The sequence below is a fragment of the Vigna angularis genome, chromosome 1 (assembly GCF_016808095.1).
Source record: "Vigna angularis cultivar LongXiaoDou No.4 chromosome 1, ASM1680809v1, whole genome shotgun sequence".
In the NCBI taxonomy this organism is placed as follows: Eukaryota; Viridiplantae; Streptophyta; class Magnoliopsida; order Fabales; family Fabaceae; genus Vigna; species Vigna angularis.
Genome location: NC_068970.1, coordinates 1,500,908 through 1,518,068, shown reverse-complemented (window position 1 = coordinate 1,518,068; position 17,161 = coordinate 1,500,908). Strand labels below are relative to the sequence as shown.

Genomic DNA, 17,161 nt, shown 5'->3' with positions numbered 1-17,161 from the left:
AAAGAAAATAAAATTTAAACCAGAACCCTTGATAATACGATCTATAGCAGATTAATAAGTTAATAGAATGAAAAAAAAAAACTTAACAATCTAATAAATTGATAATTTAAGAAAGATTTGACACAAAAAATTCAATCTTTAATATAAAAATTCTAATAAAAAATCAATAAAACCGTCTCTAAATAAAAATAAACATGTTTTTCATAAGATAACACAAAATAATTCAAAATAAAATTACACCACAACGTTGAAAAATCCGATCCAACACACTGACTATGAAATTTCAGACAAATTCATATTTTAAATGTACCACACTTTTTTTAGGATAATAATATTTTTTAAAGATATTTTAATATTATTTATCATGTTAATGTTAATTATTATTATTATTGATTATGAAATAATTTTAAATCAATGATACGATATGATATTAAAATATTATAAAAAAATATTATCAAAAGTATTATTATTTTTTTTAATATGATTCGATGTTCTATCAAACAAACTTAGATTTATGTATTTTTTAAATTTAAATCATATTAATAAAATGAATTATAATTTTAAATATCATAATTTAAAATATTACTTAATAAGTATATCAGTAAAAATATTTATTTTCCTAATATAATTATTGTTTTTGTAAAATAAACCGGTCCATAAATTTACTATCTAGCTTAAACTTTGATCTAAAGTATATTAAATCAAAATCATTCGATTTAATTTAAATTATTTTTTATTTGTATTTTTTAAATAAAAAATTCATTTTAAAAGTTGTAAGTTCAAATAAAGTCTTTTTTCTTATCATTGAGATGTGTTTAATATTATATATTATATTATTTATTATCATTTTTTAAGAAGACAGTTCAGCCACCGGGTAAGAGTAACTGGTAACAGCAATCACATTCCGCAAGATTTACATGCGCGTGAGAGCTACGCGGTCGCGAGCCGGTGACATTCTGATCCAAACTCTGCAGAGCTAACCGGTAACCTGCTCTGTCATGACGTGGAACTTGGAGGGATCTTCCGTTTTCGTTCTCGAATCCCGATACCACAGTCCGTCCACTACCATCACATCATGGCTATAATCTAACGGACCCGCTCATGTGCCAATGAATCCTTCTCTCACTTCTTCCTCCTCCTCTTCATCTTCGTCCTGGCTCTTTGGAATCGTTCGACCGGGTCGTTCAAGCAGTTTGAAGATGTCCACTAATTCCTCCGCCGTCGCTGCCTCCACCGACTCCGGCGGTCCCGTCGTCCGCAGAAATCAGTTCCGAGGGGTTCTTTTCAAGTACGGTCCCAAGTCTATTCAGGTTCGTTACCTTGCTTTTTTTTTATGCATATGAATCTGATTTGCTTGTGGATGATTATGATTTCCAACTTATCTTCTGTTCAATATTAGAAATATCGCACGTACTCTTCTACATTGTATTCGACCTTCGAGATCTCTGATTTTTTCGAAAGAAAGTAAAATAGTAATTATTCAGAGTGTGCTGCGTAAGCGTTAGTGTTTTCGTGTTTTCTGTATTGTGTTTTTTCCTCCGTGAATCTCGTACTTGAGTTGCCTTTTGTTCAGTTTCTGTGACTGTCTCTTTACTTATCAATTCCTCTTTTGCTTTGCTTATGCTTTCTGGTTTTCATGGATGGAGGGCCTTGTTATAGATTTAGTTTTTTGCAGGTTGCATTTAAGACTGGCGATTTCAAGCGGCAAGTCATCTTTATTGGTGGATTGACCGATGGTTTTCTTGCTACTTCGTACGTATCATACTGCTCGTTTATTTCAAAGCTATGTGTCTTTCATCATCTGAACGAGAATGATTTTAGAACTTAGGACAATAGGATTGGTAATTTCTTAAATTAAATATATAATATAAAATAAAAAACATTGAATATATTCCATAGATGAGAAGAGGAACAGCCATGATTTTTTCAAGCCAATGAATTCTGAGTAATAAAATAAAAATTGGGAATCCTTGAGAACATTTTCAAGCATGTCAATGTATAGTTGTGACAAAATGTTATGCTCCGGTAGTATTGGAAGAAATACGAAATTAGCAGTCGGGTATGTTTGGTGCATGAGTGGTGTCATTGAATTTTACAAGCTTTTGAGTAGAACTGTTCAGAAATAGATATCTTCTCTGTGTTGGTCTACATATTGATGTGTGTTTCCCTCCCCTCCAATGCATTCAAATTGTTTCATTTGATTGCTCTTTCATTCTCGAAGTACAATACTATTTCGTCTTTTTATATCCATGTTTTTAAAGCCAAACTTTTCTCCCCCTAGGTTCGATTGATAATACCTAATGTTTGTGTTCTGTGATTGCCTTGGCTTTCTTTGCTTAAAGCCCTATCTAGGATTTCTGAGTCTTTGATGACTAACATGATTGGGTGCGTGTGGACAGTAAGTTCCTGTAACCATATAAAATGTGAGCTTATTCATAAGTTTGGCTTTGAAACTTGCGCAAATAAGCTTAAAAAGATTATATTTTTCTCTACCTATTTTAATGAAGCTCTATGGAATAAAAAATTAAGCAATTTGTATGCAGTTGTTTCTTTTTTAAATTTATTGTGTGGCATATTTTCTGTAATTATAAATTTTTTTCTTTAAAATAACTATTGGAACACTAAAATAAATATAGTTCATTATACATTTCCAAACTTATTATTTTAATCCTATTCCATTGTGTGGCAACAACTTATTTTTTAATTGATGTATGATTTTTTTTTTTCATTTGAAGATAAATTTGCTACAAGTGGGTATTATTATTAGTTTATCTATTAGTGGAAAATTTATACCGGTCTCTATACATTTTCTTAAGCTTCAGCTGTAGATGCAAACCTTAGAATAGTCTCTATCTGACGTCCATTTTCTTCATCTTCTTGTAGATACTTGGAACCTTTGGCAATTGCTCTGGACCGTGAGAATTGGTCATTAGTTCAATTTCTTATGTCATCTTCTTACAGTGGATATGGCACCTCCAGTTTGCAACAAGTAATCAGTTAAATTTTAATTCCCAGTGTGCTGTGCTGTTACAGGTTGCACTGAAGTATTTATAACACATTATATAAAACAGATTTTTGCCTATTAATTTACATGATTAGCTCAAAATTGTGGAATTATTAAGACTATAGTAAGCTACCATATAATTCCACTAAAACCAAATACAAAATATTGTTTTAATTCAATCAGTAAATGCCTTTTTCCTTTGATATAGTGAGCTTAGTTTTTGCAAAAAGCATGTCCTTACCATGAGCAATATGGATCAAACATTGGTCTTGGTGCTTAGTGCTGAGCTTAGGTTTCTTGTGGAAGAGAACTTTGTTGTTTGTTTAATAATCCAAAAGAATAAAGGACAACAGCATGGACTTTTTCATCAGACGTTTATAAGTAATTTATTTTTCTGTTAAATTACTGTGATCTCTGGCCTTACTTCACCTAGCAATATCCTCAGAATTTAGTTCTATTGTTAAAAATGGCCAACTAAGGATCCTAATTTCCTAGAGTCCAGGAGCATGAACTTTGTTACTGCAGCCTCAAATAACATATATTTAAAATATTTGTGCTGCCTCAATTTTTTGCCATTCTCAAGGTATAATGTGTTTTTAAAAATACATTGTATATTCGTTCTTATGTTTCACTGAAAGGTGCAATGTTGATATTTCTATCTGATCGACAAGGATGGTTACCTTGATTCTTAAGCTTGTTGATTTTATGTTGTAGGATGCCAAGGAGCTCGATCAGCTGATTAATTATTTAATTAACAAAGAGGAATCCGAAGGCGTGGCATTGCTAGGGCATAGTACCGGCTGTCAGGTTATATTCTATTTCATGTCCTAGCTATATTTCTACTTCCCTTGCTACTGTTATTCATTGTGAAATTTTAATTTGTTCTTGTTGTTTTTGAACGTTTTATTTAGGATATTGTGCATTATATGCGCACAAATTATGCTTGCTCCCGAGCAGTTCGTGCTGCCATCTTTCAGGTACACATTGATTGATGTATCAGTTATGAACTTCCTTCTTCCATGTTTTTTTCATCTGCATGTTTTATGTAAAATGGTAGCCTAATTAAATTTGATTTCACACTCAGGGGTGTTATTCTTCTAATAGTCATGTTTTCATATGAGACTAGTGGCCCTATTCACCTAATTTAGGTTGCTATCTTAACACACTTAAGGTCATAATAATATTAAACGGGTTTGAGTCATTTGATGCTATTTTGGAGCCTACAATCTGACTGGATGGGATTGTCTTCACTTTGAAGTAACTTTGCTTCTTCTTTTTTCTAAAATCTTTAGAATATTTGTATAAAGTTGAATAACATGTTTTTGAAAATGAATTATGTTTGTTATATGCTTTCCTACAAACTGAACTCTTCCAATGCCACCTGAAATTATGTTTGCATCAAGTTGCAATTATTGTGAAGTATACACATATTGAAGTTTTAGAACCTGAAAACATTGAAAGGAAACTGCATCAATATGTTTAAGTATATAGGTAGTTATATGAATTTGAATATAAATGGTTGCTTTGGTATATTACTATTGAGAAAGTGATATAAACCGTGACAGCGACTTTTGTTTATTCCCTTCCTCTAAACACTGGTGCATTACGATTTCCATTTACCATTGTTGATGAACTGATAACTTCATTTCCTCACTTCAATTTGCATTGTATATATTATGTAACAAGTGAATGATGCTACAAACCTTTTTGTTTATTTGTATTTAACTTAAGCATGGTTCTTAAAAGTGAAAATCTGATCAACACAGCGTTAGGAATTAGAATGTTAATATTAGAACTAGCTCTAGAAATATGAGATCTTTTATAGCATATATAGGAATATTGATGTCAGCTTTCTCATTCGTATCACTAATAATCATAATGTTAATAACTAGCACCAGATAATGTTATTGTTAAGTAGTCAACATGCCCGAACCTAATTGTTGTTTTGAGCTTGAACTGGTGTAAGCTTTATTTTATTTCTAATGCTCGAGTGGTGACGTTTAGAATATAACCTGCATAAGGTGGGGTTTAACAACATAAATAGTTTGCAGTTATCATGTGGACTTTTTGTATTATCGTACCTTCTACATGCTTTGAGAAGTCCACCAAGGCAAATTCAACAACAGAATAGGAAATACCATTACTTTTATACAAGTATAATATGTAATGTTTAAATATATTGGTATTTGATACTATTAGGTGTAAGATATATTTTAGGAACTATATAGTAATTAATAACACATTAACGAGTTATAGCAATTATTTTATTTTAATTTATTATTTTAATTAAACGATTCATTGTTATAATAGCCTTGTAGAATTTCTAATATTTATTGAATAATGTTCTACAACCAAAAGAAGAAAGTGGATGTTTTGTTTGATCAATATCAATATATAATATCATCTTCTCCCATCTGTTTTTTTGGATGAATGTTTAATTTTCTATATCTATTTAATTGTTCAGGCTCCTGTCAGTGATAGGGAATATCAGGCTACGCTCCCTCACACAGCTTCTATGATTGACTTGGCTGCTAAGATGATAAGTGAAGGGCGAGGTTTAGAGTTAATGCCAAGGGAAGCGGATCCTAGTGCCCCAATAACTGCCTATAGGTGAGTGCGGAATTATTGTCAGAGCAGCACAAACAGAGACAAGCTTGATATCAGTGAATTGGTTAAGATGTAGAATTAAGATTGATCCGTAAGATGCATTATTTGGAAATAGGATTTTATTCAATTGTAAAATAATCTTTGCTCATCTATATCAAACCAAAGTGGTTTGTATGGGATAATTCTTAGATTGGCATGGTCTACCACGTAATCTTTTTAGCATTTTTATCATTATTTGAGATGTGCAAAGAAACGGTCATCACACTCTGGCACATGTCGATAAAATATTTGAATTCCTATGGTAGAGCTGCTTACCAAAGGATTATTTGTTAGTATTCTGAAATTTTTGAAATGCCTATTATTTCATTAGTATATTTCCATTTCTGAAGTCATGACACTAGTAATTTATATGACATTCTGATAGGAACTGAATTTACTACGAAATTGATGGGGAAAATTATAGAGAATAGTGATCAGAATACTTGGAGTATATATGAGAAAAAGAGCTTCAGACTAGATCTCCCTACTGATTTACTGATTTAGATTCATATGTGTGTGTGTAAGGACCACTGGCTTACAACCAAAGCTCAAGAAAAGAAAGAAAAATACAATAGAGTTTACCATTTTAGGTTACAGATGAATACAACACAAAACAACTATTCTATCAAGGATACAAAAGGAAAATGTGATAGGTTTGGAATTGGTTATAAGAGGAGGGATAAGAGGTATAACTGAATATGACAGTTATAACCTCCTGTAAATGTTTCTTTTTTTTCATATAAACTGGCTATTATAAGTAGCCACTGTGGTGGGAGGGAAACGAGGTTGTTGATATTTCTTCCTAGGAAGTAATAGGTTGTGGGAGTTTGAGGACAACTCGAAAGTCCTTCTGTGTTGATGTTTTACTGTCTTGTACCATATTGGTAGAAACAGTGCTTGTTTCAATAAGAACCTACCAAGAACGTGTCTTGTTTGTTCTATAATACTGGTTGAATCTATCAATTGGTATCTAGAGTTGGTTCTGTGGGGGACACAAAATAGGGTATGGTGCATACGAGAATGGAGTCACACATGGATAATGTGGAAAAGATGATGCAAGAAATGGTTCAAGATCAAATGAATATCATGGGAGGTTTCAATGCTGGGAAGATTTGAGTCGTGGGCTAACTGTGGTGGTGGAGCAAATGTCAGCAGCAAGGAATACGTCTGACGATAATTCTGGCATTAGCAAAAGCAATGGTGGGAGAAGAGAGCGTGATCAGGGGCAAACAGCGTCTTCCTCAAGATGGAGGAAATTAGACATTCCTGTTTTTGCCGGAGAGGAGGCTTATGGGTTCGATTAAAGGTGTGATTGAGGAAGAGAGGATGCAGGCTGTCTTGATTGCTTTGGAAGGTAAAGCTTTGAATTGGTTTCAATGGTGGGAGACTTGCAACCCCAATCCTACGTGGGATACCTTCCAGATTGCAGTTGTACGCAGATTTCAACCAACAATGCTAAACAATCCTTTTGAAGTTTTAATTGGATTAAGGCAAACAAGTCTTGTGGAGGAATACATTGAACAATTTGAACAATATGCAGGAGGGTTCTTGAAGGGGATGGAGCAACCTTATTTGATAGGATTCTTCTTGAATGGTTTAAAAGATGATATAAAGGTTGAGGTCGAACTGTATGAACCCAGCAATCTTGCTGAATTAATGTCTAAAGCTCAAAGGGTGGAGGATAAAATTAGAAATACTTCCAAAGGAGGAACCCAAGGTATTAGCCGAAACAGTGCTGGATACAAACAGTATTCAGTCACTTGAAGTTTCACCAGAGAAGGAGGAAATTCTCTACCTGCTAGTACTGCCAGCAAAGGAAAGGGGGAGGGCAGTGAGGTGTTGAGTTCTATGAGCAGCAATTCTGGAGGCTAGAGACAAAGAGGAGCTCCTTGCAGAAAATTATCTGAGGAAGAAGGGCAAGACAAGTTAAAGAAAGGGCTTTGTTTAAGGTGTGATGAGAAGTTTGGGCCTAATCATGTGTGCCGCAACAAACAACTGCACATGTTACTATTGTCAGAAGAGGAATTGTCCGGGTTGGGGGAATTCCAGCACCACAAGGGTGCAAAAGAAGAAGTTTTGGAGGAAACAGGACATGTTTTACAATTATCTCCATGTACAATGGCAAGAAGTCTTGGAAACTTTTGGGGAAAATTGGAGATGAGTTGGTGGTTGTTTTATTGGATTGTGGAGCTTCCCACAACTTCATTTCAAATTATTTGATTGGCAGATGTGGTTTACAAAATTTGGAAACTCCCACTTGTGTTGTGGAAGTCGAGGATGGCCGAAGGGTTCATTGTCATGGGAAATGTGATGATTTCATTTTGGAAATCCAGGGCTTGAAGATTCAGCAAGAATTCTTCATTTTTGAGATAGGAGGAGTGTATATTATGCTGGGAGTAGAATGGATAGCCAGTTTGGGGGAGGTTAAGGTGGATTTTGGAAAATTAAAACTTACCGTTGGTGGAGGGCTGATCAACTTATGGTGATGGGAGATCCTGCTTTATCTACCACTGCAACCTCATTTTAAAAATTGATAAATGAGTTGCAGGAAGGGGATCAAGGATTCTTGGTTGATTGGGTTTAAGATAAGGTGATTGACAGCTCCAATGCAGATTTAAGAGAAGTGGAGTAGTTCTTAGCATCCTATGGGGAGGTTTTTCAAGAATTACCTCTCAGTCGACAACAAGATCATGCTATTCATCTCAATGACGGAGCTTCCATCCCAAACCTTAGACCTTATAAGTATTCACACTAGCTGTTCTGGCAGTAGCAACATATCCTGCATGCTTGTGCCAGTGATGTCAGTGAGCTGATCTGAATTGTCCAAATTCGTTGTTTTATAACCATTGTGGGGCACTGCTACCCCTGCTGGACCCTTATGCCACCTCTCTTTCACCCAGATGTAACGGCATTGTCTCCCCATCATGGTACCCTTAGGGTGGTTTTTTGTGCACACAAAAGGTTAATTCTTTATATCCAAATGAATCCTATGATTTCTGCCTCTCTACCTCCTTTCCTAGTCCATTGAACTATTCCCCTTCTCGTTATTAATCCAGCAGTATATTGGTTGATTCATTTAAGGTTCTTTCTCTGGATGAACCTCTACATCTCTGATTTCCAACCTAATCTCCTCCTACGTTCTCCTCAACATGCTTCGTCAAATGGGGATGAACCTCTTCACAAACAAGTTCCTGATGTATAACTCCATCCTCCAACTTGATGCCTTGTTTTCTTATCCACGTCTCAGTCAGTTGCTTGATATCTTGTGTTTTATTTCCAATACGTGACCCATGTGTGTAGGCCATCTCCATTAGGAATTTCTACTAAATGCTCCAGCTTTTCCAGTTGTGATTCTGTCTACCCCAATCTTGGCTTGGCAGGTCAGACTAGAGCTTTTGGAATCCAGAAGAACCTATAAATGAATTCTGGATTTCGGATAGTCACATAGAAAAAGGAAAAAATAGAGAAAGCAAGGGAAATAATACTTTTGTAGTGTATATTCAATATTGAATTGAATTACCAAGAACAAAAGAAAGAATTCTCCTTTCATGAGTTCTCTTTTCTACATAGCTGGTGCTCAGTTCCCAAATGATAACTAGTCAGAGTACGCCCTTCTGATCCTCTACGTCTTTTGCAAAGTGCCAAGTTTTGCTCATGACAAGATTCCTCTACTGCTGTCTCAATGACAAGCTTCCAAATAAGTTAGTGTTAAATTGTATATTTGTAAAAGGCTTAGTTACTTTTGGCTGTACCAATGTCATTTGCAAAACGGCCAAGTTTTGTTCATTCTGAAATTTCTCTACTACTGTTTCGATGACAGGCTTCCAATTAAGTTAGTGATGTACTAGATATCTATAAATGGTTTGAAGTTGTTTGATATTGATTTTGACCTAGGCTATATTAGATGTCAAATACACAACTTGTGATTTATCAAGTAATATCTTTTTTTTGAAGGCTTATTTACTTCTTTATTCCTCCTTTTCCATCCGTAAGTACCTTTTGCTCCATAATGTAGCAATACCACATACACAACATGTTCGAACGCTCCAAAAGTTTAACTTTTTGCCAAAATTGATAATGATTATATGGAAAAAAGGTGTTTGTTGTCTCATAATCCCATGCTTTTGTTCCTGTCCTAAAGAAATTAATTTTGTAGGTATCACTCCCTATGTTCATATAATGGTGATGATGACATGTTCAGTTCTGACCTGAGTGAAGACCAGTTGAAGATGAGGCTGGGGCATATGTCTAACACACATTGTCAGGTGACCATATATCTGTTTAACGTAACTTTTTATTCTCTTTTTCTGAACATCTTTCTGGGCTGATTTTGAGAATTGATAGAGAGGAAATGGATATAAATTTTGTTGATTGAATGTCATTTCCACTGAATACAGATTCCAATTTATAGGCTTCAGAGGCAGTTTAAAATCCCTAACTGACTTAGTTTACTCAAGAAATTTATGATGAGTATAGTTGTGGTAACTTACACCAAGCTAACCAATCATTTGCTATGCTGAGGGTTATGCTTCACTACGTTAAAATCAGAAGTTTACTTGCTACTTTTTTTCATCCAAACTAAGTTTATTCAACTAATTTATGATAGAATACAGTTGTGGTAACTGATACCTTGCTGATCAATTGCTATACAGTTTTATGCTTCAATATGTTGGTCATAATAGCAGAAGTTTTCTTGCTTTTTCGTTTCTGTAGGTGTATGACATTTTTCGTTTGAAATGTAATTTGTCACCTTAAGAAGGCATATAAAGTAAAAAAAGCTAAAATGCTACCTCTGGCTCAGTGATTGGGAAGCTGTGTAGAGGTTATAGCTAAGTTTATATCATGCGAGAGTCTAGTGCTCCCAATTACCGAAAAAAGAAGGCTTAAATTTTTTTGGTTGTCAAATTATGAACTGTAGCTCTCAATATTAGCCTTAGCCTGAATGATGTCAAGCAGCAAGCAATAGTGTCGATGATGTTACTTTTATATATCTGCTACCGTTTTCTACCATACAATTTAAGTGCAACTGGTAATGTGATAAATGTCATTCTATTAGAGACGAAGATATAAAACCTGAGATCTGCCTATAATTCTTGAAAGGGAAGGTTTTTTTTTTTTTTTTTTTGAGGAAGTTTGTCATTATGAATGCCTTGGGTTTCTGGCAGGTTATATTTTCAATGAGTGACGAATATGTGCCAGATTACGTTGATAAGAAAGCTCTAGTTGAGCGGTAAAACCTCTACTCCTATCTGGTGTCAGTTTTTGTTATTCAATAATTAAGTGCAATTTGAAAGGATTGAGATATATGATTGCCGATCCTATGATCACGGGGTACATTTTGTATCCATGTAGGTTATGCAGAGCGATGGGAGGAGCAGAGAAAGTAGAGATCGAATATGGAAATCACTCCCTCTCTAACAGAGTTGAAGAAGCTGTTGATGCTATTATTGATTTCTTAAAAAGAGAGGGACCCAAAGGCTGGGATGATCCATGGAGTTAATTGGATGTCTCTATCAATTTTCAATGCCCCCCTTTTTTTTTTATTGTTATGATAGTTTTGATTTCCTTCTGTCAATCTTTTTTTTTCTCCCATATATAGTTTTGTTGGGGTAGCTATTTGCAGCCTTAGTTTTTTGTTGATATAACATGTTAATATTTATAATCTCAGAAGAGAAGTGATATATCTGTGTTTTCAATTTATTATTTTTTACCCAGGGAACATTTTTCTACAGTTGTAGGCAATTCTGATGTTTCCACATGCAACGGTAAGAGCCTCTCAGGATTTGCTCTAAGGTGTGTACACATGTAGTGGAATAGAAACCCGTGTTATATTTAGTTGCTAGTATTCGTGCAAAAATAATTTCCGAACTACAAGATCGACATGAAAATTAATCATCTTTTTCTGTGAAAATATATAATTAAGTTCGCATTGTTAATTCCTTACACTCGTCAGATCCTGTCAATGTTAATAGTGGTAATATGCTCAGTTACCTTCGTTCCTTTGCTTCCATTGTTTATTCGTCACATACCGCTAAATTGGAGATTGCAGTAATGTGAAGTCTATTCTAAAGTAAGATTAGTTACCTTGAGTATCCACAAATCAAAATGATTTTTGGTGGTTGGTGATGGTTTGGTGAAGTTGGTAACAACTGAGCAGCTGGCCAAAATTTTCTTTCATTGAGGCTATTATTTTTGGTCAACATTCACTCTTTTAAGAAGAGCTGCTGTAATATCATTGTATAATGTCCCATTTTATCACCTCATTTGGTTCCCATATGCCCCATGACCACAGCTTCTTACACTTGCAACCGTGAGATAATGTTCTCTATTCTTCAGGTTTATTTGAATTTAATTACGAAATTAATTAAATTATGTTTCTGTAATTCATGTTATATTTTACCTGAATTGGTGTATAATCTCACAATGCGTATGTCCCGATATATCTTATCCTGTTATATATATTCAATCAAACTGAGATAAAATTTTCCTTTTACCCTGAGTTTCGGTTCCAACAGGTGTCGGTGCGATTACAAACTGTCTTTAAGTGCGCTTTATTCCCAACGGCATTATTTTTTTTTTCTAATTTTTTTTAATAATTTGTTTTCAAAATATTCAACCATAAATAATAAATTTATTCATTTTATAATAACATAATATTTTTAATCATTTTATAATATAAAATGTATGAAATCTAAATTCTATTTTTTTGTTTTTTGTTGAACTATAAATTTTAATATTTGACACAAAATTTGAAAATTGCATTCTATAACAGAAACTAAAATTATTATATATAATGAATTTATTCATTTTTATTATAAAAACTTACTAAAAAATAAATTAATAAGATAAAATAGATTAAGTATTTATCAAAGTTTAATTAATTTGTGTATTTTAATTTTTAGTTGATCAAGCCTGTTCAAAAAGGAGGGCCATAAGTTGATTATTATTTTTTTTACTTAGGAGAAATATCTAATTTATTTTATTAACTTTTAATAAACACTTGTGAAAATATTTTATTTAAATATCATAGTGAGAAATAATTCCTTATTAGTTGCCTAAAAAACAACTTTATAATTGGCATCTGTGTTAAGACTAAATATTTCTTTTACAAAAAAACAATCTTGTCTATTTTACTGCTTCTGTATAAATTTATAAAATAAAATTTCTACAATTATTTATTAAAATAATTTATCCAATTAATTAGGAATAAAATGATTATAACCCAATTATTATTTTGTTTATAATTCGCATCACAAAAGTAATACTGCCTGGGTCGCAATTAATGTAAATTTTAACATTATCCACATAGATTAAGAAAAACAATAGATATACAACTTTTAATATAATTTTACTACAATAACCTCATATATTAAAAAAAATTAAATAAGCATAGCGATTGAATAATTAACATATTAGACGGTTTAAAAATTAAAAGGTAATATATTTTGGAAGAAAATGTAAAGGCTGGAATTACAAATAATACAAGACCATATAGTATAGTAAAATATAAGAATAGCCCTTTAAAATTAATTAAGAAGGTGGAAATTTTGCATCATATATCGATATCAAGTAGAATAATTGATAGTAAGATATGGTTGAATAATACTCTTTCTTAATGACTTTATAACTTATCTACCTACAAAACTCTTATTAATCACTCACAAATAATCTACTTAAAACTTCATTAGCAATATTTGTTATTAAAATAAACATACATACAAACTAGTGAGTAATTTTTTTATGACCAAATTACAACCAGAACTTCAATTAACTACCATAAATATCCCACACTTCCACAATAAAAGATTAAGAGTTTGTCTCATTAGTAATTAGAATATTTAAATTAACTTCGTCCTTTAATCACATGACTGTCAGAGTAATTAATATTAATAATAATAACAAAAGAGAGCAAAAGACAGCTTTGATTAGAACTGGAAACAGGAGAAAGGGGAAAAAAATCCAGCTTTATAACAAAGCAAATGAAAATTTAGAAAAATGTAATTAAAAAATATGTAAAGTTGATGATTAAACTGAGCTTGACATCTTCTTTGGACATACATGTCCATGTCTGAAATCTGTCATGTTAGTTTCATGAAGCACAGTGAGAAAGACCTTCCTTTTCCTCCGGAACTACTCACACCGACTCATATCCAGCAACTCTATTCTTACAGAACAAAACATTACATTGAAACTTGGAAACATGCCTTGTAACTTGTGAGCATCCCCAAAATTTGTTTTTCCATTTTTTTTCACTCATCAAGATTTGTTTCTTTTTGTTTCCTCGGAAAAATCGACACTTGTGCTTTTAAGACACTCTTGTGGTTTGGCGTGTTGTCGTAAAAAGATAGCAACTTTTGCGGTATTGGAGGGTGGATTTGTTGGTAGCTGTTCTGGGGTGATGCCATGGCAGAGAAGGTTGTGATTTCACCCCAATGGGCTCTGTGGGCCATTCCAATGCTTCATTGGCGTGTTGGGTTGCTCACTGCTTTGGTTTTGCTTGGAATGGTTGTGGTTTGGAGCATTGATGGGTGCACAGTAAGGAGCATCTTTCAAGCTTGGAGGTATCAACAGGACTATCTTGCTGTAAGGTTTCATTCTCCTAATTTAACTGTCGTCTCTCCATACAATGCTGTGAACTTCAATAGTGATGAAAAGTTAGGCGAAAAATCCCTTCTACTTGAGGGGCACACTAGTTGGATTTCAAGTGAGTTAGAACCCAACTTTACTTCAAATCTCATAGCCAGATGGTCAGCTCGTGGAGGCTTACCCTGTAAAGATTCCAAGGCTGTGGAGATTTCAATTCCTGGGTTGGATGGTGGGGAGGTGATAGAGCTTTCAGCTGGTGATGTGCATGAATTTGGTTTTCAAGCACTGGATGATTCAGGGAAGCCTCGTTGTTTAGGTGGGGACTACTTTGAGGCTGATCTTTCAGGGGAATCATGGAAATCTAGGCCTTTGGTGAAAGATTTCAGCAATGGTTCTTACTCAATCTTACTGCAGGTTCATCCCGATTTTGATGGGGTTTACAATCTCACCATAATTTTGCTCTATAGACACTTTGAAGGTCTGAAGTTTACCCCATGGAGGTTTTCTTATGACCGAATGCTACGAAATTTTGCAATCAGATTCTACAAAAGCAGTGTTCAGCTACCGGAACTGCAGTCTTGCAAGGCCTCTGATTTTAGCAGGGATGTGTGGAGTGGAAGGTGGACAAGGTATGGAAAGAATGATGAATGCACCATAGGAAATGATGGCAGGTACCGGTGCCTTGGGTCGGATTTTCCTTGCAAAGCTCCTTGGTGTGACGGTTCCTTGGGAATTTTGGAGAGTAATGGGTGGGTGTATTCAACTCATTGTTCATTCAAGTTGTATTCAGCAGAGTCTGCTTGGAATTGCTTGAAGAACAGATGGATTTTCTTTTGGGGCGATTCAAATCACGTTGACACAATAAGGAATATGCTCAACTTCGTGTTGGACTTGCCTGAAATACGTTCTGTTCCCAGAAGATTTGACTGGAACTTTTCCAACCCAAAAGACCCCTCTCAAACAGTTAGGATCACAAGCATCTTCAATGGGCATTGGAACGAAACACAAAACTATCTGGGGTTGGATTCTCTGAGAGATGAAGGATTTCAAGATTTGATAAAGAAATACTTCTCAGAAGATACTATTCCTGACACTGTGATCATGAACTCAGGCTTGCACGATGGCGTCCACTGGCGCAACATAAGAGCATTCTCTGTTGGAGCAGATTATGCAGCATCCTTTTGGAGAGATATTATGAAGGGAGTGAAGCAAAGAGGGTTAGCATGGGGAAGAGTGTTTTACAGGACTACAGTAGCAACTGGTGGATATGCAAGGTCACTAGCTTTCAATCCTAACAAGATGGAGGCGTTCAATGGTGTGTTGTTGGAGAAATTGAAGCAATCAGGAGTTGTATCTGGTGTGATTGATAACTTTGATATGACATTTCCATGGCATTTTGATAACCGCTGTAACGATGGAGTACACTATGGAAGAGCTCCAGCAAAGATGAAGTGGAGAGATGGCCAAATTGGACATCAATATTTTGTGGACCTTATGTTATCTCATGTTCTTCTCAATGCCCTATGTGCCAGATAGCATCTCAACCAAACCCTTTTGCTGGGTTTAAAACTATTAAGATTGGGATATTGTTGTTTCTATCTAGTTAGATTTCGTATTCTTTCTTGCTCGTATATTTTTGTTTTTGTTATGTATACTTGAGATTTTTCCACTTGTAGATTAGCAGAAGATTTCATTAACTCCTCAAAATGCATTTTACCATCTATATGATCAATAGTATCATTCAAAGATTGTTCTTTATTTTGAATATCTCTTCTTTATATGGTTGTGGTTAGTTATTTAGTTATATGATATGAAAGAAATGAGTTTCATAATTATGGCTTCTTGTTGGCAGATGATAGTTGCAATTCATTATTGCAGCAGACTTATACCAAACTTCTTAATACAGCACTAATATATCTCTAACACATGCACCTCTTTCGCTTTTACTCTGGCATGTTTGACCATGAAACATGGAATCCTCAACTTCATCATGGTCTATTAATTATTTGTGGTTCAGCTCCAATAATTTTTTATTATCTTCTGTTTCTGGTTTTCTGCAACTCTTCTTCTTTTTTCCTTGTTTGACGGTCATGGGAATAGCAATGGTAGGGAAGATAGAGTTAATTTGAGTTGTTTGATACCAGAGAAAGAGAGTAAAAAAGTTATGGAACTTTGCATACTAAAACATTTTTTTACAATAGTTGAATGGGTAATAGTTAATTTGTAAAAAAAAAGGTGATAATTAAATACAATATATTAGATAATGTTAAAAATATTGTAATAATCTTGATTTTGTATCATAACATAATTTTACTGATATATGTCTCAACTCACAATATGTAATGTTTAAAATTATATACGAAACTAAATTGAATTTCATAATACTTATATTCTATAACACAATATAGAACTAGAAATAACGAAAAATAATTGACAATTACGAGAAAATATTGATTAGCTGAATACAAAGATTACACGGTAGATAATTTATTTAAACTTAATATTACTAGCCGTGGTCTAGTAGATTATTTATGATATTTGTATAGAATTTGTAAACATATCTTTTTCAAATATTTTTGAACTATGTCTTTTCCTGCCGCGATAATTAGAACCAGAAAAAATCTGGAAAGAAGAAGAAAGTTTACTCTAAAACTCCAACTCAAGATTAGAGAATAAGACGAAGGACAACGCTCTCCCTGCGAACAAACCAAATTGGAAAAGAGGAAAGAGAAAGATATCTCCTTTTTCTAACCCACAACCTCCCTGAGAGAGAAACTCCGTTGTTTAACGTCAAATGCAAGGAAGGAGATAAAGAAAGAGGGAGAGGAGAAGAAAATTGACTTAGTGTCAGAAAAAGAAAAAATGATGTCCAATCTGTTAGCCAACTCAGTCTAATTTTAACCTGTTAATTTTGGAAAATGAAAA

The 17,161-nt window shown here is 33.9% G+C and overlaps 2 protein-coding genes across 2 annotated transcripts; both read left to right on the top strand.

Annotated features, from left to right (window-relative positions):
* The first annotated feature begins 878 nt into the window (after positions 1–878).
* Positions 879–11,492, top strand: LOC108323757 (UPF0613 protein PB24D3.06c). The gene is made up of 9 exons (XM_017556482.2): positions 879–1,310; positions 1,676–1,752; positions 2,884–2,989; positions 3,719–3,811; positions 3,916–3,981; positions 5,469–5,614; positions 9,807–9,915; positions 10,816–10,880; positions 11,003–11,492. Exons 1-9 carry the CDS (start codon positions 1,110–1,112, stop codon positions 11,148–11,150), a joined length of 1,011 nt encoding a protein of 336 aa, XP_017411971.1. The 5' UTR covers positions 879–1,109; the 3' UTR covers positions 11,151–11,492.
* Positions 11,493–13,597: 2,105 nt separating this feature from the next.
* On the top strand, positions 13,598–15,957 carry LOC108332139 (uncharacterized). The gene has a single exon (XM_017567293.2). It carries the CDS (start codon positions 14,054–14,056, stop codon positions 15,770–15,772), a length of 1,719 nt encoding a protein of 572 aa, XP_017422782.1. The 5' UTR covers positions 13,598–14,053; the 3' UTR covers positions 15,773–15,957.
* Positions 15,958–17,161: the final 1,204 nt, after the last annotated feature.